This window comes from Dromaius novaehollandiae, chromosome 2 (assembly GCF_036370855.1).
Source record: "Dromaius novaehollandiae isolate bDroNov1 chromosome 2, bDroNov1.hap1, whole genome shotgun sequence".
NCBI classification, from domain to species: Eukaryota; Metazoa; Chordata; class Aves; order Casuariiformes; family Dromaiidae; genus Dromaius; species Dromaius novaehollandiae.
Window position 1 is genome coordinate 125,551,567 of NC_088099.1, and position 26,363 is coordinate 125,577,929.

Below are 26,363 nucleotides of genomic sequence, written 5' to 3' on the forward strand. Positions count from 1 at the left end.
GAAAAGGAAACAGATTTCCCAGTATCATACTGCAGGTAAGAGACTACAATCACTATTGTACTGGCTTCTCTAGAAATCCTTTCTACTGAAAGGAGTCCCATGTTGCTGCGGGCTAAATTTGTCTCTGACACTGAAGAACAGCTGCTATTTTCTGGAAATTTGGGAACACTTGAAAGGCAAGATCTGTTTCCTAATGACCACTATTACTTGGCAGGGAAAGGTCAGTGGGAATTAACAGAAAAACTCAAAGGTGCAATACTAGCAGCTATAAAACTGAAATCACAAAGTTAAGTCAATTTAGATGACTTACGCAGCAGCTTACAACTCAAATCTAAGGCAAATCAGGCAGTTTCTGGTCTATCCTGGGGCAAAAACATGCTTAGATCCAAAGCAGAAATTTAAATTGAGAGATTATTGAATCGTGTGGTTTTTTATTGCTTCTCTTAATAAATATCCTGCCTGCCTGATTCTTACTGCCAAGATTCTTGAGTTGCCAGTTAGGTGCAAAGGCTAACTGTTAAACACAATGACTTTTGCGCTTTCATTTCTTCCCTTTCATTTGAGAACCTCGTATAGCCTTCCTGAAATTACGAACATGACAAAAATAAACTGCTTTGCAGGAAATGTGCTAAGGAATGAGAACCTTGCAGGGTACCACTCCTACTTCCCTTTCACAAAATCCAGATTAAAGAGTGAAAAAGGCAGCATCTCTGGGTTGAGCAGATTTTTAATTAGGATAGTACAAAGAAGGAACATGAGTAGGTCAGACATGGGGTTCAGAAATGCATTAAACTTACATGAAGGTGGCAAGGGAAGACAAAAAGGGTATTTAATTTAGTAACAGGAATTTTAGCACTGTTTTTGCAAGGGACTGTGAGAATTAGGCAAGAAGCGATGATTAACCCGTGAGCAAGCTAATGTTGCACTTTGAATAATCTCCAACAGTAAGAGGGAGTTTGCTGCTCTGCTGTTTATAATGAGAAGGAAGAATTTCTGATGTTTAAGAAGTCACATCAAGGCAGGTCAACTGGAAGAAAAGGTCCAAATTTCACTTTACACCATCAAGCAAGTGTATTACAGCTGCAGTTTCTTTAGTTAAAGACGCAAGAGTAATGTATCCTGTCTGGTTTTACACTTCCTTCCAGTTCCACCTCTCCAGCTTTGTGCTGAGCAAAAGAGATGTTGGCTTGGAAAGGTAGGTTGCAGATAGTAAGAGGGTTCATTCAGCAGCTACTGCAATGAGTCATGATGAACCAGAATACAGAGGAAGCCGGCATGGCCATAGTCCAGCATGAGGGCTGTATCTCAGTAGTGACAAGATTTTGCAGTCCCTTGGCACACAGATGAATTTCATCCAGAATAAAGGGAAAACATAAGTGATTTTCTCTGAAGAGGGTGTGGCGGAGTAAACAAAAGAGCCACCAGGAGGAACTTTCACCTAAAAAGAGGAAAGAAAAGAGGAACTGGTCTTGACTCAGTGTTTAAAAAAAAATAATAATAAAATAAAAAAGCAACCTAACCCCTTATTACGATTTCTGCTCATACAAGTGAATTTTACAGGAAAAATGTAACTTCTGTTTTTTTCCTGACATGATCACATTAGTGGTTAAGCGCTTCACCAACAAAACAGTGCTCTAACTTCATGAAGCAGAAAGAATAAACACAGATCGAGTTCACGTTACCTATTCTATCTTAGCAGCCTTATTAAAGAATGATTTAACTACAGGTATCACAATGATAAGCTTGATATAACCTAAACACTCCATAGAGTCAGGAAGAAGGAGAAATACAGAGGTTAACTTTATATGAGCAAGTCATACTAATTTAAATATTTGGTACAGAGCATTTTTTCAAGGTGACTGAGAAATCTAATTCATATTTCCAACTCAATGAAAAAATAATGAAAATGATTATCCTTTGAAAACATAACTAAGCAGTTGTCTCCCAGCCACTAGGAGAAAACACTGGATAGTCCTCCATAGTTAGGTCTGGTTTCCTTCAGGCTAAGGACTTCATGTCATTTGTAGGGTTGAATGGTATTACGTATCCCTATGGTATTTAATTTAAGCAAATTCACACTTGGCTACAAAGATGCATGAACTGCAAAAAGTTTTATAGGCATATTAACTTTATTGTTTACAAGTGGCAAGTTAACATTAGGTAATGATTTACATTTACGAATTAAAACACAACTGACACTTTAAAACAAACTTAATATATCCAATAAGATGCAAGCAAACCCAGCCATTCTGGAAAAAAAAACACTGGATGGTGACAAACACAAATATTCAGTGGACTGAAGTGCAAAGCAAACATAACAAATGCAGTGCTGACAGATTTAATCACCTCAAATAAATCAATGAACAATTCATAGAAAAACATGGAACACCAACAAAGAAACTGATGTTTTTTGCTTATGAAAATGCATACTAAGTATCACATGGAGGATGAGCAGCGAGACAGTTAGAGCAGTCATTTAAGATAGGTATTACAAGAGTTGTGGAATATTCAGCACTTTACAGAATCTAGGCCAAATCCCTCTACAATTCTGCCAGAAACACAAATACAAATATAGAATAATAGTAAACCATGCATCATTTTTTTGAATTTAAGTTCAATATTCAGTTGTATCAAAACAAATATTTGATTTGCAGACTCAAAAATTACTGTTTTCATTGGAGAAAACTGATGTTCATATTGATTACTTTTGTAAAGAAGAAACATTAGTATTTAAATTAAAATCTAAATAGGCTGTTTTCTAGCAACATGAAATAGGGCTAAGTGGAATCCTCCAGAAAAGCATTATTTTGAAAAAGAAAAATGTAAAAAACCCCACATTAATATGAAAGAGTAATCCCTTATCTTTTGTATATTAGAAATAACTACTGAACATAGCTAAGAAATTTCTAACTAACATTACTTGCGACAACAGAATTAGGTGACTCGATACTTAAACCTTACTCATCAGGTTGAAAAACAAACAACAAAACCATCACAAATTGGAATAAGCTGTACTTCTTTAAAGGCAAAAAACTATTTTAGTTTTAAGATTAAAACAATGTCACCAAATGAAAGTCCTATCCTCTCACTCAACCCAGATAATTATTCATAGCTTACTAAAACCAAAAAGGTTGAATAGTTGCAAAAAGTGCTCTTAAAAACACAATTTCATCAGCAAATTTTTATTAAAATTTGTAACAACTTTGTTCTTGTTATACAGATACAGAATCAATGCGATGGATAACTAGCACTGCTTCAGAACTTTGTAATATGTGGACAATGCCATCTCATTCTACACTTAACAGACTAATTACACAGCCTACATCAATGTGTGCTGCTACATGCCTTGCTCATTAGCATTTAAATGACTGCAGTCATATCTCCTTCTGATGATTTGATACACGTGCATCATGAAACAGTTCTCTTCACTCATTGCACGTCAGGCACTTGCTCCTGGCTGCAATGGTGAATTAGGAACAAATTCCACTCAGGTGACTGAGGACTTCCATGATGTTCAAATATTGGCTCAGGTTTTAAAATACACTTTGAAGTTACTGCTCTGTGCTCCTTGCTATCTGCGACCTGTGCAGAAGCACTCACGCAGCTGCTGCCGCTGTGCTGCAGAGGCAGGCTCAGCATATCAAAGCACCATGGAGAGCTCCAACCACCAGCACATCTCTTCCCTGGGCAAGAGCTCAGCCAGGTTGAGCTTTTCCAATCCACCTGTGGAAGTTTAATAGCTCTCCATGTCCCTTTGGCAAATTTGAAAAGTTCTGCCTAGACGCTTATGTGATAGGTATGAGCTGATATGGTGGTAAAGCACCTCTCATTCTCACTTTCCTGGAGTGGTGTGTAAGATTGAGGGTATAACTACACTTGCTGTATGTTGCACAGATACCCCAGGTAGTTTCAGAAACTGGAATGAGTACCATGCATAAGTATTCTCTGTATAAGAGAAAAGCTATATAAAGATTAGGGCTTTTGCTATGTTGCTTTCAATACTGAAGCTGGTATATTTTGATACCACATTGCACTTCATCAGTACAGTTCCAATGCTGCTGCACTCCTTTCTAGCACATATACATATCCTCTATATGTAAGATATTCACAAGAGCAGACCAGGAAGGCAAACACCCCCACGTAGGACCCCAGCAACAGCCTTCTCTTTCTTGTTCTTACAGGATTCCACCATTGACCATTCCCCCCACTCCGGAATGGAAGAGCCATAGCAAGCACATTAGGAAAATATAATGGCAGACAGTAAAAGAAAGTCTGTCAGTGTCATACAATGAAACAGGTAACATTTGAATAATCACATCAACAAATTCCACTTTAAATACCTATTGACTATATTAGTCAGCTGTTGGGGCTACATAATCCTCCAGTAGCATTTGGTCCTGGCTTGTATGAATTCTGCTTTAGTGAAATTTTTTTTTTTTTAAAACCTGTAAAACTTAAGAGTTCTCACAAAATAAACGTGCATACACACGCACTATATATACACACACAACTGGAAGGACAAATGTTAAATGGAGTAGTCATATCATCCTAACTTTACACATTAAATCTAGGGAATTCAGGCTTTCAACATAAACATCTCTCAAGTCAACAGCACATCCAGAGAATGACACTGGTTACGTATAAGCTTAGTGCACATGCACCAGTATTCATCCAAGGGTTTTACCTTCACAATTATCGAAATTTGGATTCTTGGGGTGTTTTGGAAAACTATACTTTCAGAACACATATCCAGGTTTTTCCCTCCCCTGAAAAGCAGGGCATAAAGGCAGGAAGAAGGGCTAGGGCAAAAGGACATATATGTACCTAGGTCTTGTTAATAAATTAAATTCAGGAATTTTCTGACATGCGTAGTGTATCTAAAGACTTTGATTCAGAATCCTTACTCATCCTCCTTACCAGTTTATTTTTCCTTAAACATTAAAACATCTGTTATTCATATGCAGTTCTGCAAGGGCATTCTGAAAACAAACCTACTGTTTGCTAATAAACATTTATATGGAAATACAGCAGTACGCACTCGTAACTTGTATAGCTTGGTCTGTCGATAACATCAAGTACTTTAGAAACTTGTCATTCGGTGAAAAAACAGTTGATAAAGTGGAAATATACTAGGCCTCTGATAGTCTCACTATACAGTAATAAACTGCATAGTCAATTATATTTCATTGTCTGCTTATCTTTATTGTAGATTCAAACACATGCACATTATTAAACATTACTCTATCAACAGTCATTTTTGTTGCAATAGATCTTCTTGTAAAGCCGAATTAATAAGTACAAGAAATCTTTTCAAAACTCTTCTTTCACTTCAGGTTAATCCACTGTTTAGTTCTTGCTACAAATCATAGAAGTGTAAACAAAGTAAATGATGTGTCACTTGAGTAATTTACTAAATGCTGCCTTGGAAGCACAGAGTTATACAAACGATTCAAAAAAACGGAAGTTGAATCAATCCACATACAGGAACCATAAAACTGGGAAACCTGCCACTTGCAATTCAAAGAAGAAACTATCAGTATTTTTTCCCTTTATTTTCCAAACAAATCCATTCACATCATTCAGATGATAAAAAACAAAAACAAAACAAAACCCACATTGTAGACCTGGAATATATTTCCTTATTAAGCTCTCTCTTTAAAGAATACATTCTTTAAAAATGGTAAAAAAAAAAAAAAAAAAAAAAAAAAAATCCAGCAAAAACAAGAACTGGAAGGTCAGTAGGTCAGCTAAAGGAACTGATTCCTTGATAGATGCACTGGTTGATCAAACCTGTTCTGGACTTGCACCTTTTGTGATGGGCACCCATAACGTCCAGTGATTTTCAGTCTGCAGACCTCCATGACCCAAGTACCAAGCAAATTTTCTAGAGCAGGTTTATCTATGCAAAGGATGTAAAAATTCAATTTTTCAAGTATAGATATGAATATGCCAAAATATGGACCCTAGAACCTAACTGGCTAAGATTTGTCAGGTCTATCTGTCATCAAGTTATCCATCATATCATATTCAGTAGCCAGTTTATGCAATTATGATAAAACAAGACTACACTGAATGGAGGGATAATTTCTAGAAATAACTTCCAATAAAAAGTGTAAGACAATACCAAATCATTGAACTAATTTTAAAACATCAATAATTTATGGCCCATCATGTGACAGCATCGAGACTCTTAAAGCATATTCTCCAAGACTGATATCTGCTTTGGAGATGCTTTTCTTCAATCATCCTTTCTTTGTAATTGGCCCCATTGTCTGTATTTTCAAAATCTGTGATTGTTATCTACAATCACATTACTAGGATACAATACTGCAGTACATATTGCAAAAGCTACAAAATATGAGTTTCATAAAAAATATGTAAATTGATACTAATGGTGTTTGAGAGCTAAAAGTAACCATTTCTGACAAAGAAACTATATTTATTGTGGGGAAGGCACAATTAACTACTTTCAGATTGTTCTTCCACGCATAACTAAGATGGTGTTATTACTTCAAAATAAAAATTCACAAAAAATAAATTACTACATTCAGATACACGTTAAGTGATTTAGCTTGTGAATGTTTTATAAGTGACATAATATATAAAAACAACAACAAAAATTTACAGGGCCTGAGCCTTCTTCCCAATGAATTAACGCTAGGTTTGTTACTGACTTCAAGTGGCTGCTATTCAGAGCCCAAGAATATACAGGATTGTAAGAAAACATGTTAGGTATTAACATATAAACACGCAGAGCACAGTGACTCTACTATGCACTCATACATAAGCTGTGCTGTTTGCACAGGAATAAAAAACAGTGACTACTTGTATCAAATTCTAGTTTACTAATAATATTTTTATGGAACTCTTTTTGTATTGGAGAAATCAAGAAGGCTGTTTTTAAAACAAGAGTTCAATATAATAGATAGGATAAGTATAGATTTTGTCTTTCCTTCAGGAAATTAGGGAAGAGAAAAAGAGCAGGACCTTTGGAAACCTTTCAAGACACAAAGCAAGGAGATTTTGGATATACCAGTCATGGTGGAGCATAGGAGGAGAAAGACAAGTGTTTCTGAACAAAAGAAGCTTATTAAAATGAGGATACCATATTTGTCCTTATAAATACATAAAAATATTAATTGGTTCCTATTCAAAAACAGAATGTGGAAAGCTACGTTAAAAAATACTGAGTTTTTTTTCTTATATTTGAATAGACTTTTCAGACAGCTTTTCTCTTTATTTGATTCATCAAGAAAACCCAGAGAAAAATCAGAAAGTCCAATTAGGATACTACTGTTAAAGAGATTAGATAGATCCAATCTTTTTGGTACTTTTAATTAGGAATTTATAATGTGTTGCTCATGTTGTTTTCAGCTAGGGCTTAGCCAGTCACTTCACAAGCTACTGTAACATAAGAAGGAAATTCCTTCTCAGAGACACTTCCAAAGCCCAAGTTCTTCATGGCCAGTTTCCGATGGGTGAGGCACCACACAGATGATTTAAATAACGTTTTATCTAGAAGGATTACATAAGAAAAAAAATTGAACCATTTCTGCTACCTAAGTTACTTAGTATATTTCTACCTTAATTTAAAATATTTCCAACAGAGATTAAAGAGTATTTCCTTGAATGGCACAGTCTTAGGTACCTATTATTTTTATATACAGTATATTTATATATAAATTATTATGTAACCAGAAGATTGCACTGAGAAAATTACAATATGATGTTTCAACATGTTTGCAGCATGAACTCTAACTGGAAGGAGTACTCTAGTTTTCCATGCAGCGGTATGTAGTAGACGCTCTCGGGTTCTTATTTTCCTTTTGCTTTTCAGTATGTGTTCACATAACCATTCTTCGAATTCCACACTCACAGCAAAACTTTGCCCATTCCACCGGATACCTTGTTCCACATTCATGACAGAATTTTGATAAGTGTACAGGTGAATTTCCTTCGCTGCTCTTTGAACTTCCTCCATTGACTGAGGATGGGTAGTCTCCACTATCATACCTAATTTTACCATCAGACCTGAAAATCGCCAGATAAAAAGCATTCACTGTAACTCAGTTCAGTATAACTTAATGCAAAATTATGTTAATCCTTGCAGTGAATTACTATTGTTATCTACAGGTTCATGCTTATGCTTCCTATTTATTTACAGTAGAATACATTATGACTTCTCCCAAACTCCCCTACCTATCGCTAGATACCTTCCTTCCCTATAAGAAGACAAACAAATTGCCAAAATTTCAGGAGCCAGATCAAATATTTGAGTCACTAGTTATATTAACTAGAGTTTCAAAACTTAAAACTTAGCTTTTCAGCATAAGAAAGCTACTTACCCTGAACTGTATTTTTCTTCCCCTACCCTTTAAAAGGGCAGACACCAGGCAATTTTCTGTGCCGAGCATGCAAATTTCACTTGACTTCAACTAACAATGTTTGCAAAGCCAGAATGCTAGGCCTTTCGGTAACTCCTTCCGGATCTGTAACTGCAGAACTACACCTACTTACCATTCTCTCAGCTTCCAAATCACTGTCTTAAAAAACAAAACAAACCAACAAAAAACAGTTCTCCTCCAAAAACACTCCAACCACTCTCTATTTGAAAGATCCATTCATCCATTTTTTCAAGAACTTCTAAGAAACATCTGGCATTTCTAATGCTATCTGTGCATATCATATCTGGGATAACTGATGAAAATGATGTTATGTTAGGATGGTAAACATGCAAAATACATTCCGAGTATCTTAAATATGCCAAATAATACGGACTATAAGTTACCCACTAACTGCAGAAAACAGTATTTTCTCCAACTTTTCCTGTAAGAATACTCTTAAATTAAGTTTTTATTACTGACAAAACCCACAAAATTAAAAGCTACCTTGAGTAACTTTCTGAATTACTAGTTTTTCTTTTGCTTGTTAAAGCACCAGTGCTCATGGCTCTTGCCACACTAGGAGGGGTTGATGTTCGTGTTTTCGTTGTGCCTCTAAAACAGAATAGATATTTGGTGAATTATATGCACACACAGGAATATATAAAAGAATGCATATTTACAAATTATTTAGAAGAGATGAGTTCAACAATCTACATGTGAATTCACCATATAAATAATATACTTTATTTCCTACCAATAGCAGACAGAAGAGTTTTGGCATGAACTAATATGACTTGGATTAAATATGAGTACTTAAATCTTACAATGACACAAGCTAAAAGGCTAGCATTTCCCTTCCCATTCATGCATTTCATTTGCTATCACACTAAAATACAAGTAGAACCCACACTGTTGATTGTTCAGTATGTTCACGTGTCTTCCTTGATAGACTACAAATCGCTTCATAGACTGGCAGGGCTTTCAGAGAAATAAAAAGCAGCTAACTGCTGCCTCGATAGTGCAAAAGTAATTTAGAAAGGCTACAACACACAGTCTTCTGCTACTAATATGAAGTTAGTCATATGACTTTTTCTTCTTAGTCACACACTTTATTTAGCATGGATACACTCAGATGATGCTTGGTAGTCCCTTTTTCTCCTAAGCATAAATATTAAGGGCTTGCCACAATGTTCTTACTAAGGGCTTGCCACAATGTTCTTACAGATGGCTTCAACAGTATGACCACATAGTTGTGAAAGCTACTCTCTCAAGAGGGTTTTATGAGAAGCTAATATGCAATCAACAGCACATCCTAAACACCCATAAAAATCTCATTGGTTGCTCTGATGAGTACAGAATCATAAGAATCCCCTGAAAAGCTGAGAAACACTAAGAAAAGAAGCAGGAAGGGACATCCTTTCATTATCAGGGACCAAAGGCAAAGCTTTTCTGTATTTTTCAAGAGAATTACCATCCACCAAGATTTCTTCTTCTTTTGCTAGACTTCAGTGACTATATTATCATATTCATGACACACTAGTATCTTTTTACTGTTCCCGTTCTTAAACACTAATGTGTAAATGAAACTTAAGCATGGGACAGGCTCACAGACATGAAAAAAGTTAAACTAATATTCTGTTTAAAAAGTTTTACTCACTAAGAGCCCAGTCAAGAACAAAAACCCAGATGAACCAACTGCTCCTTTCAGAACATGAACAACTTTGTCTTGGTTTTCAAAAGCATATAAGGAAATACATTCAGCTTCTGTAATTCCAAAAACAACACTAAAACAATGGAGGAAAAATGTAGTATCTTTTGAATTTTACACAATGTGTTACATAAAGCACATCTTTCCCCATGTTATCAGCGAAGGCTAAGGAGGGCTTTTCAGTGCCATCCATTTACAACCAGTTACTTGAACACTTCAGTGGAAAAGTGACCCAATGATTAAGCACAAAACAGTGCAATGAGGAACCAAATTTAAAAGATCAAACTAGGTGAAATTACATATAATTCCAGCACTCAAGTTCAATAGGAAAGGCATCTGCCTACAAAAGGTAGACTGGAAGTGTCTCCAATGCTCAAAGGTTCTGGAACACATGGCAGGACACCAGCTCTCTCCTTCAGTTCTCCTGTCTGCCCTCTTATTTAGCTATCAAGGAGAGTATGGAGATGATTTTATTGAAACTGTACAGACTCAAAAGCACTTTGTAAGTTATCACACAGTTCAAATCCATTAAAAGTGATAATGCCAGCCCTCCAGAGGGTACAGAATTCCAGGATAAAACTTGTAAGTATGACCTAAAATAAGCTGTTACAAGCATGCATGACAGTACTGATTCTAAATACACTATCAGGTATTATTTCATCCATCACACTTGACACTGATGACGGACTTTTCCTTAAGTAAAATTCATTAGAACTAATAGTGGAGAAAAATACCAGACTCTTATTTGTTATGGAAGCTAGAAAAGTGAATAAAGACTAAGACGACTGCAGATACAGAAATGACGAATCTCATGGATCAGGGATGGTTGAACAAAGATGTAAAGAATGGAATTGTGCCCCAACAATTTTTTAGACAATTCCAAACAATTTAAACCAAACTTTTAAAGTGTATTAGTGAATTGCACTTTTTTCTGGATTATCAACTTTAAGACTTATATCTTCTTCAAAACTGAGAGCAATAGTTTCTTAAACTGAAATCTGTAGAGGACATACATTGAATTAACAGATTTTGAACACAGTATTAGATAGCTGGGGGCGGGGGGGGGGGGGGGAACACACATTAAGAAGCATCCACTGCTCTTTCCTGTACTTCAACCATGCATATGTCTGTAAAATATGTGTAATAACATACCCTCATTCCACTGGGTATTCTGGAAAGTCAACTGATGCTTTAATATTAGATGCATACTAAAGAGATTCCTCGCCCACACCCCCCAGATCAAAAAGTATCTTAAGAACACGGTTTGAATGGTGGCCAGTAAGGCATATGGGCCACAAACTGAATGCGGAAAAACCAAAATATTGAAAAGTCACATTGAAAGTGCACTGCCCACCCTGTTTAAGTGAAGCACAGAGTTCTGTGAGCAGTTAAAACATAATTCATTACAGATTTAAAGGGATACCTTAATTTTGAAGCACTTTCGTGTATAATTTCTGCAGGTTTTTATTTCAATTAGCTTTTTGAAAATCCAGCAAAAACCCTAATCTACTATCAGTCTGATATAAAAGCTTAGTGTTACTGTTTTAGAATTAATTGCAATTATTTCTGCCATTTTGATGAACAAATCAGTAGAAGCAGCAGACTGCCACCGTCTACAACTTTATGCACCCCAGATCTGGATACAAGATTAGCATCGAGTTTCATGTCTATTGGATGACACAAATCTTGAAATTGTATCCTCAAGTTGCAACCTGATCTCTGGAGAAAGATGTCTTCCAATAAGCCTAGACATCCTTGATTATCTCCACTTCTTGTTTATCTCCACCACAGCTTGATCTCTTCCAACCTGTCCAGCCTCTGCCACTTCCATCCACTTGTCCAGTTCTATTTTGCATGTAAAGATATATAAACTCCTGTTCTAAGCTGTATAATGCAAAATATTAATGAAGCAGATGAGGCTGTATCTTTAATGCTTAAAGTTAAGACATAGCTTTAAAGATGTTCAGCATTCTGACTTTCTCAGTTTCAAAAGAGCCAAGACTGAAGGGGACCTCTTTTCCTAAACAGCTTGAGTTGTATTCCATTCGAACTACCATACCACTTCTCAAATCAAAAACTGAAATAAATTTGTAGAAGCTTGTCCTTTTCTACTTATCATTGTGCTAAATCACCAACATATTCTTTATGACTAATGGCAAGCCAACTGAAGTCCAGAAACTTTTGCCACAAACTGTAGTCACCCATGTTGCAAAGCTGAATGTAATAATGGCTAGTGGCTATTTACAAGACATTTGTGCCAAACTGTTGGCATATAACATCTTGAATAACCTGCTGTAAGGAAGGCAGACTTGAGCCATGATTCTAGTGGGCATTTGAACAAGTACCACTAAAACAGTGAAGTTATAAGGAGCAGAATAGGTGTCTATACTTTAAAAGAACTTCTCTCAAGAAGAAAAATCCGGTCAAGGTGGTATGTCTAAGGGCTGCATAAAAGATGATACATACTCTAAGCGTATTTAGTAACCCACTAAGACCAATTTTCAACATCTTAGGAACGTATAATAAAATGAAATTGACCTAATTTGGGGGGATGCTCATCATCCACAGCTCTAACCAAATACGCAAAGAAAACAAACAAAAAAATCTGCATCTCTTAAAAAAAAAAAAAAAAAAAAAAAAAAAAAGGTATTTTTAAAATCCCTTTGCTTCTTAAAACAGGGACCCAAGTCCAAATATTTTGGCCCTGTCTCAAAAATACTTCAGCTTTAGTTATAACACTAAAACAGCATTATGAGATTTAGACACATTTTTACGATTTTAAGCATTACTTTCCATATACAGACCACATGATTCATTATTAACTCCTCTTTCGCAATGTGCTTTAAAGTATTATTTATGAAGAACTAGCAAGTTTGAATTGAGCATCTTTCAAATTAAAGTGTTAACTACAATATAATATCTATTTCCTTTTTAAAAGGCTAGAAAACCCTTTCTTGTCAAAGAAGCCCTTATTTTAAGCTTGCTGAATGTTCAAAACTGTTTTTCCCTACATAAGATCAGTCAGACTTAATAAAGGTTGATATTCCTTGTTATAAGACCTGCCTAGCATACATTCTTGGACCATCACAGCAATCTTATAGAAGATAGATAAATATTTGACTTAAAGAGACCAAAAAAATTACTTTGGCATAAAAGAGAAGCATGCCTGTAAGGCATTTCCGTACTCTTAATGCTTACTTCAGCTTTATCTCAGGTTTAGAGAGGCAGAAGTTCATTATTCTTAATCCAGAATCAGTGACAGAAGAAACCAATTCTGAAAATGGTTTTCATCATGTTTCCTAACCTACTATTAGAAGCAGTTTATTTAAAATGAAACAGATACTTGTATTACATTCTCTTCTTCCACAGCATTTTATATTGAAGATATACTGGGCAGCAGATATGTCTCAAGATCACATTTTTACTATTCCAATACTTTTGAGGAACATTTCTGAAAAACAGATAAACCACACTGATTTGTAATACTTACTTCTTAATAGGCAACAACTCATTTGGTCTTTTGACGGTACTGTCTGTTTTTGTATCACTGTCATACAACCTTTGCACATCTCTTCCAGTTCGCAGTGGTGGGCCTAACTTGTCCATCTTACTATTAAAATATATAAAGGGGTACTCATAAGGAGATTGCTAGATTGCTATTTAAGTTATCGCAAAAAAAATTAAACAAGTAGTCACAGTTAAACATTTGTATTAGAAATCCCATTTACTTAAAAAAAACAAAAAAACTAAAAAAAACCCCCCAAATCCACAGATTTTAATATTCCAGCAAACAAAAGCATTCTACTTTCACAAGCGGAGCATTTCACACACTTAGTATTGGAAGCCTAATCCAAATATATATATTTAAAAAAAAAAAAAAAAAAAAACAACTAACACTACTTATCTTCACAAACCATGCAATGCACTTAGGTTTGGGCTATTCATCGTTCGAAGAATCATTTTCATAATGTTAAATTTATCACATCTAGAAAAGACAGCTAAAATTTACAACTTATATCACTTTTACTAAGATGTTAGAAAGTAACAAAAATGCAAGTACAAGCCACCTTGAGTTCACAATTAGCAAGAAGGAAAAGTTTTCACTTTGTTTTTTAAAAAAGGGTAAACACAGTGCCCAGATAAAGTAATATGCTTTGTATTCTCTGTTCTTTTGTGGAGATGAGAAAAGGACAGAGAAAAGTCTGAAAGAAGAATAACTTTGTTTAAATATCAAAAAACCCTCAGAATAAACAGCACTACACACACAAGCAATACTCCTTTTAATACAATATATAACAATTCCTAATCAAAAAGTCCTGGCAGAATATCAAGGGGAAAGAAAAAAAAAAGACAAAAGAAAGGAAAAGAAAAGAAAAAGCCCTTCCCTCCCCTACCTCTACATCATAAGGAAAGCTGTATCTTCTGAGAAGTCACAATATATGGTAGAAAAATTTAGACTTCTTAATAAAGTTTCATATTTTTATCATCTCCGAAAATACAGTAAAACTTGAAAAAAGTCAACTCTATTTCCCCTCCCAGAATAAGAATGAAATAGAAATTTCTTTTTATTCTCAAAAAAAACTTGCAAGGTTTAAGCCTAAACTGAAAAGTAATAACACTTCTAATCTCAGAGTATATTTACTGGTCTTTCTGAAATTAAAGAACTATAAACAGACAAATTTAATGGAAATGCCTGAGTAGCTGAACTGTTAATTTGCTTATCTGTAAGTTTCCTAAGTATGGGAAGTAATAAAGAGGAAAAAAAAAAATCTTAAAATCACTGTGGAGTTTTCCGACTCTTTCATCATATAACCTTGATAAACTGCAAGGCCAGGAACTTTACTAAGCAAATAGCTTTATTACCATCAATGACACACTTATCTCTGATATAGCTTTTATTATCTCACACAAAACCCAAATACTCTTTTGCATCTCTAACATCCCTATCATGCTTCTTTCAATACTCTTTCTACAATTCCATCATTTTAAAAGGCACAGAACCTATACGGTTTGCAACATCAATAGGTTTTGGAAAGCTTTTGGTATGAACCTTGCAATTCTCATTACATCTGTATGGCATCTGAATGGCAAAGGAAATCTCCATATAATGAACAAAAATTTAACAATGCTAAGTGATATTCATACATCAAAGTCAAAAGGGAGCACTGAAAATTTAGTCTGACAATTTAGCCCCCAAATAATGCAGGTTGTAAGGCAAGTTCCCCCAACTTCCTCCTCCCAAACAGATGTTCTAGTTCAAACTAATTAACACAGAAATGCTTGATCAATTCCCATTTGACCAAATACATACTCTCTACACATTTCCAAAAGGCTGAGAAGTGAAACTGAGGTCTTTGACACTGCAAGACACATATTCCAACCTGTCAAGATTTTCTTAGCTCTTCCTGAACCTTCACCAATTAATCAACATAATCCTTGAACTCTGGGCACCTAGAGTGTAAAATACTGAAGATAATATCCTAGCAGCAGTCATGATACTGCCAAAATAAAGAACCGAGGTATTCTTCCACACTTAAAAAAAATTCCAAGATGACTCAGTTCTTTCATGTATTAATAAATAAAACCACAATCATAGGAACACTTTGAAATGCAAAACGGACCAAGACAACTTATTTGTTTTCACTGAACAAAGCTGTATAAGTTATAGTCTTAACGAAAGGAAATGAACAGTTGCAAAGATACTATATTTTTAAAGGCTACATATGCTGTTTGGGAAATATATAACTAATTTAAATTTTATTGGTGCTGGTTAGGTGTGCATTCGTGTTGTATTTCAGCTATATGACACAGTACTAGGTGTGTCAGTAACAGACATGATTCCCAGAAGGCATACCTTTGATGAGTGTTAAATAGTGTACTTAAGCAGTACAAATTATCTCAAGAATAAAAACGATGAAGTAATTACTACGGGTTCATTTGCCATACTGAGAAACACCACATATTTTTTTTATTGGGGTTTCAAAAATTATTTCATATATGCAATAAGCAGAGACAAGAAATTAGTCTGCACATGCAAAAGATCTCTGGCTGGCCAGAAACAGTGGTATTAAGTTCTGCTATGAAAGCACAGTTTGGGGGTGGAGTTTGCCCCTTTGCTTAGCCTTAGGCGAGGGAGAACCTCCTCTTTTTTTCCCCTCATGAAGATCTTTAGTGAGTTCTGGCAGCTTCCTAGGATTCCTCCTCCCCCACACAAGTAATGGAAGATAGGAGCACTGGGTTTAGCACTCTACAAAAGATTTATCAAACTTAGAATCTTAACATGATTCATTATCAAAATATAAGCCTGGCTACAACATAGGCACTATTATTTTCCATTTCTCTGTTCTTCAATATCAACTGACTACAATACAAAGTCACAGTCTACCCCTGCATCCTCGCCTGCTTTTCTAGGACTCAGGAATGATGCCGTTATGCCACACACCCATTCATACTTATAATTGGAGGTGCTCTTATTTTGTTTAGGAAAAAAGAAAGGAAAAAAAAGAATCGTATAGCAGAGTCCAGCTGACAGATCCTGATCCACATGTGCAGTGTAAGTCTCACTAACGCTAACCTAGCTTATGTTGATGCTACTGTGGTGTGCCACCTCAGTAGCATTTTTGCTCTACTGTTTCTCCTGTCTTGTTCCCCAGTAAAAGTGATTAACAAAATAAGGGAGTTCACTTGACTGCATTTCTGTTCACATAATTTTTTTTTTTTTATTATCAGATGATATTCAAGCATAATATGAAATGAAGTTACAGAATTTTCCTTTATGGAGCTTCAACAGCTCAAAGACGTTTTAGCATTCACCTTTAAAACAGACACACCAATAGATTCATCAGTCAGCACTTAGTTTCACAGTAGCGGCAGGCAGCAGTTCAAAAGTGCCATCTAAAGAGCAAGAGGAGGACTGCATTCCTGTGTATTTTAATCACTTCTGGCAGTTGTACTAGCCAGTGAAGACATGAAAGGCATTTCTTCCCCTTAGCATACATACCACAGACAACAGGCACCATGATCCTACAGAAAGAAGCAGCGTCTAGCTAAATTACTCCCCTCTCCAATATCCATATAATTTCTCCTGAAACTGGCATGTTATAACTATATTCTATTAAGCCTCACTCTCTCTGTGCCAAATCTGGAATCCAGGCAAAAATGGAAAATTTCACCTATATTAACAATACATAAAAACATGAAATTACAGTTTGTCTTAAGGAATGAATAACACCACAGGAGCTTGTTTCTTACAGTAAATGTGACAGTCAAACTAGAATTTAACTAGGCCAAAAGTATGTAGTCTCTTTACCCTCCCACCCCGAAAAATGTCATGCCATCTCTTGACATTTCATTTGAAAGATTTCCATTAAAACGACATCTGTACAACACAGTGCTCAGTAAATCAGTTCACTAACAACTTAATCCTCCCAGCCTGAGTATCAGGTGAAAAAATGTCTTTCAATTCCTGATATAATTTTGTAGGTATTTTAATAGAACCCTCTATATTTTTCCCCAGTACTGAGACTGAGAGGATTAAGGCCAGAATTGTTACTAGTGACCCATGTGAGGTATCTGACTTTTCAAGGTGGTAAGTATTCTGATGCCTCTTTGCTCCAACGTTACTTTTGCAGAACTTGTTCTCAGGAATGAATGCAAAGTAGCCAAAAGAAAACCGAAGAACTGCAAGGTCTCTGGCTGAATGCTTAGGAAAGCAATGCAGTAAATGGCCTTCTCTAAAAGACTGGTTAGTATGACCAGAAAGAAATCATAAGAACTGTTCGGCAAAAACAAGAAGAGAACACAAATTTTTCAGAAAGGGAGAGTGAGGACAACTGCAGGCAGAAACACACTCACTGTATCCACCCTTTTAGAAAAATGGAAATTGTGCAGGCAGTTAAGTGAGGTTATGAGCAAAGCTAACATTCACTGCCTCTCAGCAGAGATCATTATCTGAGAACTATGCTAACCAGAAGTCACCTATTTGCAGTTACAGCATGCATGAGCAGAGAGCACCTCTGCAAACATCTCTCCAGATACTACTGCTTTTTTACTGGACTATGTAAAGTAAAAGATTCAGAAGAAGAAATTGAGGATTACAGAATACAAGGCAATGAGCCCAGCAAGCAAACTGACTTGTAAAATTCAAAAAAACCTTCCTTGTAAAGAAGACCGAAACCTATGGCCTGTCATAAACCCACACGATCTGTGATTAGAAGCTCCATCAATAGGAAAAAGCCTTCCCCAGATAGCTTGGATTCCTTGCTGGAGCCAGAAATACACTTTTAAACAATCTCAGCTAACTTGTTTTACTGTGGTTTGCAGACATGCTTGTTTACCACTCATGAATAGGTGTTATTTCAACCTCTGCATCTCAGCTATTTTCTTCCTTCTCTCCATCGCTTTGAATTTGATTATCTCCTTTCCCCAGTCTTGTTACCCTTGACCCTCTTGTGCAACCAGCATTTCCATCTATTCTTTCTTCCCTATACCACCATTTCCCTCCTGCACTAATCAAAGTTTCACATACTTTCCACCTCTCTGACTATGCTAACATTCAATTGTAACAGTGCTAGGCCTGTCCAGCCCTATCCCACCTGTTTTTGGTAAAAACACTCTCCTTTTGCCCACAGTTTATAGCCTTTTCCTGAACCACAGAAATTCCTCTTTCCTTTATTTTCATACTCCATCAGATTTACTGTTTCTGGAATATTAACACTGTCTCTGATTACATCACAACCATCTGCAACATATCCTTAACTTCGTAATTCTCTTGAGGTTTGGGAGCTCTTGCCTCTTACAGTGATCTAGAACTCTTTTACCTGATTTTACAACTCAGCAAAGACACAGGAAAAGAAAGCAGCAGGTACACAATTGAAGAAGTCTGATGCAAGACAAAGAAAAGTGAAGATCTTCACCATGCAGGGCAGCACAGTAAGTCTTCTCCTTTCCCATTTCCAGTTCCAGTTTGTTTCTTTGTCTGAGACTAGCATTCCTTTCCAAAGTCAAAGGCTTTCATCCTGGCCTCTGAACTTCTTCCATTCGTTTTTCCACAGTTCTGATGATTATGCCCTTTGTTTATTTAGTCTCCACCATGCCCCTGGGCTTTCTGTGTTGGGCACTCCTAGCATTAGAAAGTTTGCCCTTACTTAAGCTTGTCTTTTACTAAGTCACTTTACAAAATGAATGAAAGGGTTAAGACTCCACTAATGACCCACATAAAATTACATGCATGACAGTAGTTGGCAACTTCTAATTAGCTCTCTTCCATCATTCAGTTTGTTGGTTCTCATGGTCCTTTCTTTCCTCCATATATATTGTTTTGTCTTGGCACAAGGGCTCTTAGCACAAAATCATCTCCTTTGGCATCTGTTTCTTCTAATTTATTTACCAGAAATCCTATAAGCAAATTAAGCTTTTCTATTACATGTATTTTCACTCTTTTCATTCTGTCATCTCGCAAGTAAATAATTCTAATGCTCATTTAACTGAGCTCCACTACCCATTTTTTGATGGCTTCTCAAGCCATTCCCTTCTTTCCCTCCATAGGAAGCTTACTTGCTTTTCCCAAGAGAAAGATGACCTTTGTGCTCTCAGCTTACCTCCCTACACCTTGAACAATATTTTCCTTTAACATGAGAGAGAGAAGGGCTCATTTTGTCATCAGCTTCCAGCTGTATCACCAATTTCACATCACAGTCTTTACTTCTTCCACTCACTTCCCAACCCTTTTGCTTCCCCTAAAACAGCCTTTTCCAGCTCTGGCTCTTCACGCTATAAAAATACTATATCCTCTGCCACCTTAGAAAACCCTCAATCCTTGCACGAGCAAGAGGTCCCACTAGGCCCACGGAGACAGAGCCTCTGCAGGAAACCAGGAGACTGTCTAGAGAATGTGTCAAGGCCAACAATTTATAATTAAGCACCTAAAGGAAAGCAGGATGCTGTGTGAACACAAGAGCACAGTGTGAAAAAAACATGTTCGTCTGGTACATTGACTGTTTACTTATAAGGGAGTGCTTGCTTAAATGGCACTAGGTAGAGGTATCAAGACTCAAGTCAAACGATTTGACTTTGAAAGCGTGTAAGGTAAGCAGCATGTAATCAGCGTGAACTAGATAACTGAAGAGGAGTTTGGGGCATCTTTTAGGGACTAGAACCTTGTAAGGCCACCTGTACCTAAGCAACCATATCAATCACACTATATAAGGCTATAGACTTAACAAATTCAGATACAGACTCAGCAAAACTGTGACCAATGAGGAAAACATAATTGGAGGTAGAGGTTGTTTATTTGGGAGGAGAGTGGAGTGGAGAATGGGTGGTACAAAGATGATGAAAAGGAGGGTCCAGAAACAGATGGGGACAGGGAAGGAAAATGAGATTAAAAAAAAAAAAAAGTCAGTAAACAGAGTTTGATCCTCTGATGGTTGGGGTGTAGATGCCTAGGAAAAGCAGTGACCTGGAGACTGAAGCTCATGGGGACACTGGAGAGATACTTCTTGGATAACCTGCCAGACACTCCCTTAGCCCTGTGCCTGAAAGACCTGGTGTGAAAGGGTAACAGAGCTACAATTCACACTGGTGTGCAACTAAAAAGACTTAACAGTGATAAACTGAAACTCAGTAACTTTGTGTAGTTAATAAGGCTGCCCATCCTTATGAGTTCCTTCAGCATGTCCCTTTTCTTCCTCACAAACATTAAGTTGTCTTTCTTCACCTATACAGCCTTCTTCCAATCTGTTTATAATCTGCTATTCATTTTTACAGGAAGAAGTCATCTTCAATCACCAGCAATAACTGCAATCATGTTCTTGTTATATTTTGTGTTTTCTCTCAGTGCTTCTTGGTGCTCTTCAAAATTCTGGAAAGATACACTATTTGTCTCAACTCCTTCCTTAAATTTCTTCTTTGAGATAGTGCCTACCAAATACCCTGCTGAAAATCAATAATGGTCCTGGGCATATCAAGCACCCTGACCAAACATTAGTAATCTACCACTTTTTCTTGCTGTTGTAATGCACTGTTTTCTACGGCCTTATCCTGTGCTCATTCATACATTGTGTCTTCTATATTTTAAACCTGGGGCAGGAAGGGGGAAGGGATGGGGGGGGGGGGGGGAGATGTCTGACTTTTTGTGCTAACAAGGAAAATCCTATCACAATTGTTTTCTAGTCAGTGTGAGAGGCCTCTTACTTTTAATCTATTTTTTTTCCACTGAATGTAAGAAATGATGCCAGATGTCTTCTTTTTTTAAAAAAAGTCTTCTTGCTTTTACCAAAAACACACATATATATAATATACACACACATTTTACCTCCCTCCCTACTTCTGTTTCCATTACTGCTTTCTACATAGCATGTGCCTATCTTTGCCTTTTCTCTCATGCAAACACTTCATTTGCCTCTTGAACAGCAGGGGGCTGTGTTGGGCAAACCGGAGCGAGAAAGCAGACTACACAAAAAAGGAAGTAGTTGCAGGGAGATATGGTGCAACACAGGCAGTTCAGGATTTTCTTTTGCTGTTATTTTAACACTGAAAAAAATGCATCTTTGTCTATTCCAATATTCTTTAAACTCTACCTCACTACATTCATTGTTTATATAAATAAAGGCTGAATTCAAACTACTGCACTTTTAAAGCTTGTAGAAAAACCATACAAGCAAAACAGCCCATAGATACTTCTTTTAAAACTAGCACAACATAAATATGAAATAAAGAATGAATGCCAACATTAAGTGGGGACTTACCCTGCTTGTGGGTTCACCATTCCCAATGAGTTTTTATGAGCTGGTGATAATGTCTGAATTTTGCTCCCACTGGACCCAGATGAAGATAGTGCTTTACTTGAAGAGGCACCTTACAGTTAAAAGCAAGTATGCAAATATAAGAAAATACAAGATTCTGCTACTGGAATTATACAATTCATTACACAATTATTTATCACAAAATTCAAAATAAAAGTTTGAGAAATGTCAGGATATTAGCAAATATTAAGATATTGAGAAAAGACAAGTATGATTCTGAAAATCTACAGAAAATATTCAACTGAGACAGTGTTCTATTCCAGTAAAAGAAATTTGAACATCATTTCTTAAGAAAAAGGAAAGAATTCTAATGTGTGTACAGAATCTTACTGATATCTGCAATTAGAGTAAGACCAGTGTTTGCATAATTTTAATATACATTTCTTCTCTATATATTTTTACCAATTCACTATCATATTCTGTATACAAATTAGTTATGAAATTAAGCAATAGAAAAATCTGATGTGAAAGATCAGAATTAGATATAATTATGCATTATTTTGCAGAATGATTTTGCAGTTTCAGTTCGGAAAAAAAACTAATTCAACCTGATATATAAGACACAAGATAGTCCTATCATGTGCTTAAGAGTCTTGTTGAATAGGGGCCAATCTGTGTTTCTTCCAGCTTTACTTTAAATGATTTTTTTTTTTTGCAAACAAGAGCATCAATTTCAACAATAAAAGATATAGTCATCATACAGATAGTTAGAAGAATTGCAGATTGTTGTTCACATTACAGAGAAATTCAATAAAAAGCTAGTATATCATGAAAAACAGAAGTCTTCTACTCATGTAACACTGAGCTCCTCATATGAAGCTTTTATTTCTTCAGTCTGAATCACTGGGCAACTTTGTAGAAATCCTTCCAGCTATTAACATTATACTACCTTTATTATATAGCTTGAATTCTAGTATTTAGAAAGAACATTCATTTCGTACCTACAACAGTTTTGCTAACACCACTTGGCTGTGGCAAGCGTGATGACGATGATGATGGTGCTGATCCTGCAGAAGGCATCTTCTTAACAGCAGCAGGTTTGTACTGTAAGAAAATACAGCCTAGAAATTTAAGCAGTTTAATCGAACTATCTATATAGCACCATAGGTAGTTATCTAAGGCACTGAATGGGAAAACAGACTACAGCTACTAACTACTAGCTAACTTGTTTCTGATACAGGGGTCACACAAATGGTTTCTGATAGCTTGCTTTCTCATGCATATAAAGAGATATTAATAAGAAAGATTATCCAACTTTACTTGGTAGCTTTGTTTTTCCAATTAAATTATTTTGTTGTGTATTTTCCACTTTTCTACTGCTGTTCTCATGTTTTTCAGTGTCTCTTGAGCTTAACATTACCACCTCATTATCAGTTACTTTTTTGAAAAGAATGCTCAAGGACAAGACCGTTAATTCTTTCAAATTTTACTTTTACCTGTGAGCTCTGGACCAGTCCCAGCACCGATTGAGAATACAATGCAAGAAACATAAGTGCTTGCGTCTGCTTTACTCTTCACAGCTTCCAAAAAACCCACAATACCACCCCCCCCAAAAAGAATGCTTATACACTTTAATTACTATTTTGCTTTCCAAGCTGTAAAACATGCCTCCTCCTTGACCATAACCTTTTTCCACCTGAAGTCTTCCATTATAACTTTGCTGTAACTGCTACCTTAGTATACTTCATCTAAACCTCTAATCAGCCAAAATATTGCTGTCGATTGTCATATAGCCATGTACCTTATTTATTCACTTAAGAAACAGTCTTGAAGTGGATTCTGAAGACTTGAACAGAAATTCAACTTTGTTTACAAATACTCCATCTCTGCTTCCTGCTGCTACACTACCCTTATCTGTCATTTTCACAAATCTCTGAATTACATTTATGACTACGTTTTCTTCTTTGCAACTGCTGCTATCCGATTTATGAACCTCCTCCCAATTCTCATTAGAAAGCAAAAACTTCTTCCATACTTGTGATATCTAATTTCAGTCTATCGTAACTATTTTATTTGGTAATATTATTTTTTAATTCCATTTAATGACAACACAAAATATTTAATAAACTTGATTTTACAAATACAAGTCACAAGTTAAGAAAAATATTGTATTTCACCTGTGTTCGAGTAGGAAGCTTCCCTTTGGTATCAGCGGCCAGTTTCCCCTTATTAGTAATACGTGCTGCTTGTTCCTTACAGAAATTGATGTGTCTGTCAGCTGCATTTTCATTAAACCTCCTCTGGCAATATGGGCACTGAATGTAATCTTAAAAACATAAAGCCCAACATCAGAAAGTAGGAGAGCAACCTTTTAAAGATCACACACAAGCCAGAGAAAATTAAGGTCTCTTAAATCCGAAAATGAATACAGATTGGTGGAGAAAAGCTTACTGCCCACATGCAGCACACAAGCCACATTTGTCATTTGCTGGGTAAGAACAAAAAGAGTGGCTGAGGATCAGAAACACTCTAACTGATATCAGAAGCAGCCTGAAAGATGTTACTCAGCAGAGAAAGCAGACAAAAAGTTAGATCAATGTGGCAAGGAACTCAGCTGGCAAGAGGTGCAAGAAGAGAAAAGGCTAAACAAAATCACAAACACAGTTCAGCTTGGTCAACATACAAAAATGCATTAAAACCCTTCCCACTCAAATAACAAAAGACAACAAATTAATTTTTCTCTGACAATTCTGAAAGAACTGAGAAATACCCACTGCAAGTGGGTATATCACTTCACTGGAAGTGATAATCTAAAAATCAAATACATAAAATTAGAAATGGAACAAGAAAACCCCAAATTAAAGGAAACTCAGACCAAATTAGGAGATATCTGTAGAGAGATACAGGAGAGGATAAATTGTGGCCATATTATTTTTTCATGATGAATTTAGTCACATTGCAAAGTCCTACTTGTAGAAAATGCTCTTCTTATTAAAATTAAAAAAAAATAGAAAGACTGTGTTAAGTATTTAAAATACTAAACATCCCTCATCTGTATACTGGAAATATATCCCTTAAAATATACTGTTATTGGAAAATAAAAATGTTTGGGCTGCAGTTTCAGATAGATGTTTCAGTGTCTAGAGATATGGATTCTGAATTCCCCAGATTAGTTTTCAAAACCATACAAACATCAACTTCAGGAGAGATGGCACTGGCATAGTGCGTTAAATTAGTAAGTTCCTAGGCATATTAAAGAAAAGGAAGAGAGATGACAGTCACTGCCTTTAAGATTACAGTTAATATTTTATACAGTCTAAAAGAAGACTGGGATTACATATTACTACTACAAAGGCAGCAGATCTGGTTTAAGCAGCTATACTTTAAAATAAACAAACAATTTCTTAAATAAGTCAAATAATTTAATCGTTTCCAAACCACGATTAATGACACAAGCAGTAGGAACAGAGAACACAAGAATCCTTCACAGAAGTGACAGCATGGGAATCTCAGGTGACAATAACAATGAATTATTTTTTATGTTGGCTCCAAATACTGTCAGAATACTTGTACATAAACTACACCCTAAGGAACACAAGCTTATAAGGAAAAGAACTAATTTTTTTGTAGTAATACCAGCTTAGGTCCCAAGACATGCCATATGCGAGGGAAGAAGGGGGCCCAAAGACATGAATTAAGCAACGATGGAAGCACCTAGGTACAAGAAAGTCCATTTCTTCAACTAGGGCACAGCTCGGTTCCCACAGACAACTTCCAAAGCCCGCTAAAGTAAATGGATCAGACTATACAAGATTAGCATGTGCTCTTTAAGTATCAGAGATTATATCTTTACCCTTTTGTAAAATGCTTAGCACCAGTCAGCCACCTGGTTATCTGGAAATACCATTCATATTGTCCAATAGAACTGTTAGGATTGAATGTAAGCTTTCCACAATACAAACTAATCAAATAAACCAGCCGTACACACATACACAGCCGTACACACATACACAGCCGTACACACATACACAGCCAAGTTTGATGCAAATATGGATGACTTAAGATCCTTCTCAACATCATCAGGCTATTCTCCACTACTTCAAAGGAAAGGTGGAAGAGGAACCAGAAGAACCCCCAATACTGCTTATTTGTGAACTCAAAGCAAAGAATTGCATAGGGAATATTTATACAGAACTCTTGAACTAGTTTTTACAAAGTTTAAAAAAAATAAAATAAAAAGTAGCTAGCTAGAAGTAGGCATGCCAAAGACAGAGCTGAGTAGGAGAGAGGATGCATGTATTCCATGGTATCCAGTATAATTCTCCCTTTCTCTTACATGTACAAGTGGAAAAGGAACAATTGTGGCTACCCCTGCCCTATTTCTTTCTTTTGTTGTGTTTGGAGGAGGAGAGAGATGTTCACTGATCAATTAGTGCATTTTCTCTTCACTCCTAGTTCCATGCTCTAAGTCCTACTTGAGTCTTACCTTGCCGCAGCAGGATGAACCCAGGGGACAACACAGACAGT

The 26,363-nt window shown here is 36.2% G+C and overlaps 1 protein-coding gene across 1 annotated transcript in view; it reads right to left on the reverse strand.

Annotated features, from left to right (window-relative positions):
• Positions 1 to 2,110: 2,110 nt before the first annotated feature.
• The window catches only part of ZC2HC1A (zinc finger C2HC-type containing 1A), a 40,444-nt gene continuing 16,191 nt past the window's right edge, over positions 2,111 to 26,363 (reverse strand). Inside the window, exons 6-11 of the mRNA XM_064507372.1 lie at positions 24,014 to 24,162; positions 22,838 to 22,940; positions 21,840 to 21,948; positions 13,583 to 13,702; positions 8,889 to 8,996; positions 2,111 to 8,031 (exon numbers count right to left, since the gene is read on the reverse strand). Coding sequence (XP_064363442.1) covers positions 7,845 to 8,031; positions 8,889 to 8,996; positions 13,583 to 13,702; positions 21,840 to 21,948; positions 22,838 to 22,940; positions 24,014 to 24,162 — 776 coding nt within the window. The 3' untranslated portion in view covers positions 2,111 to 7,844. The remainder of the gene's footprint in view (positions 8,032 to 8,888; positions 8,997 to 13,582; positions 13,703 to 21,839; positions 21,949 to 22,837; positions 22,941 to 24,013; positions 24,163 to 26,363) is intronic.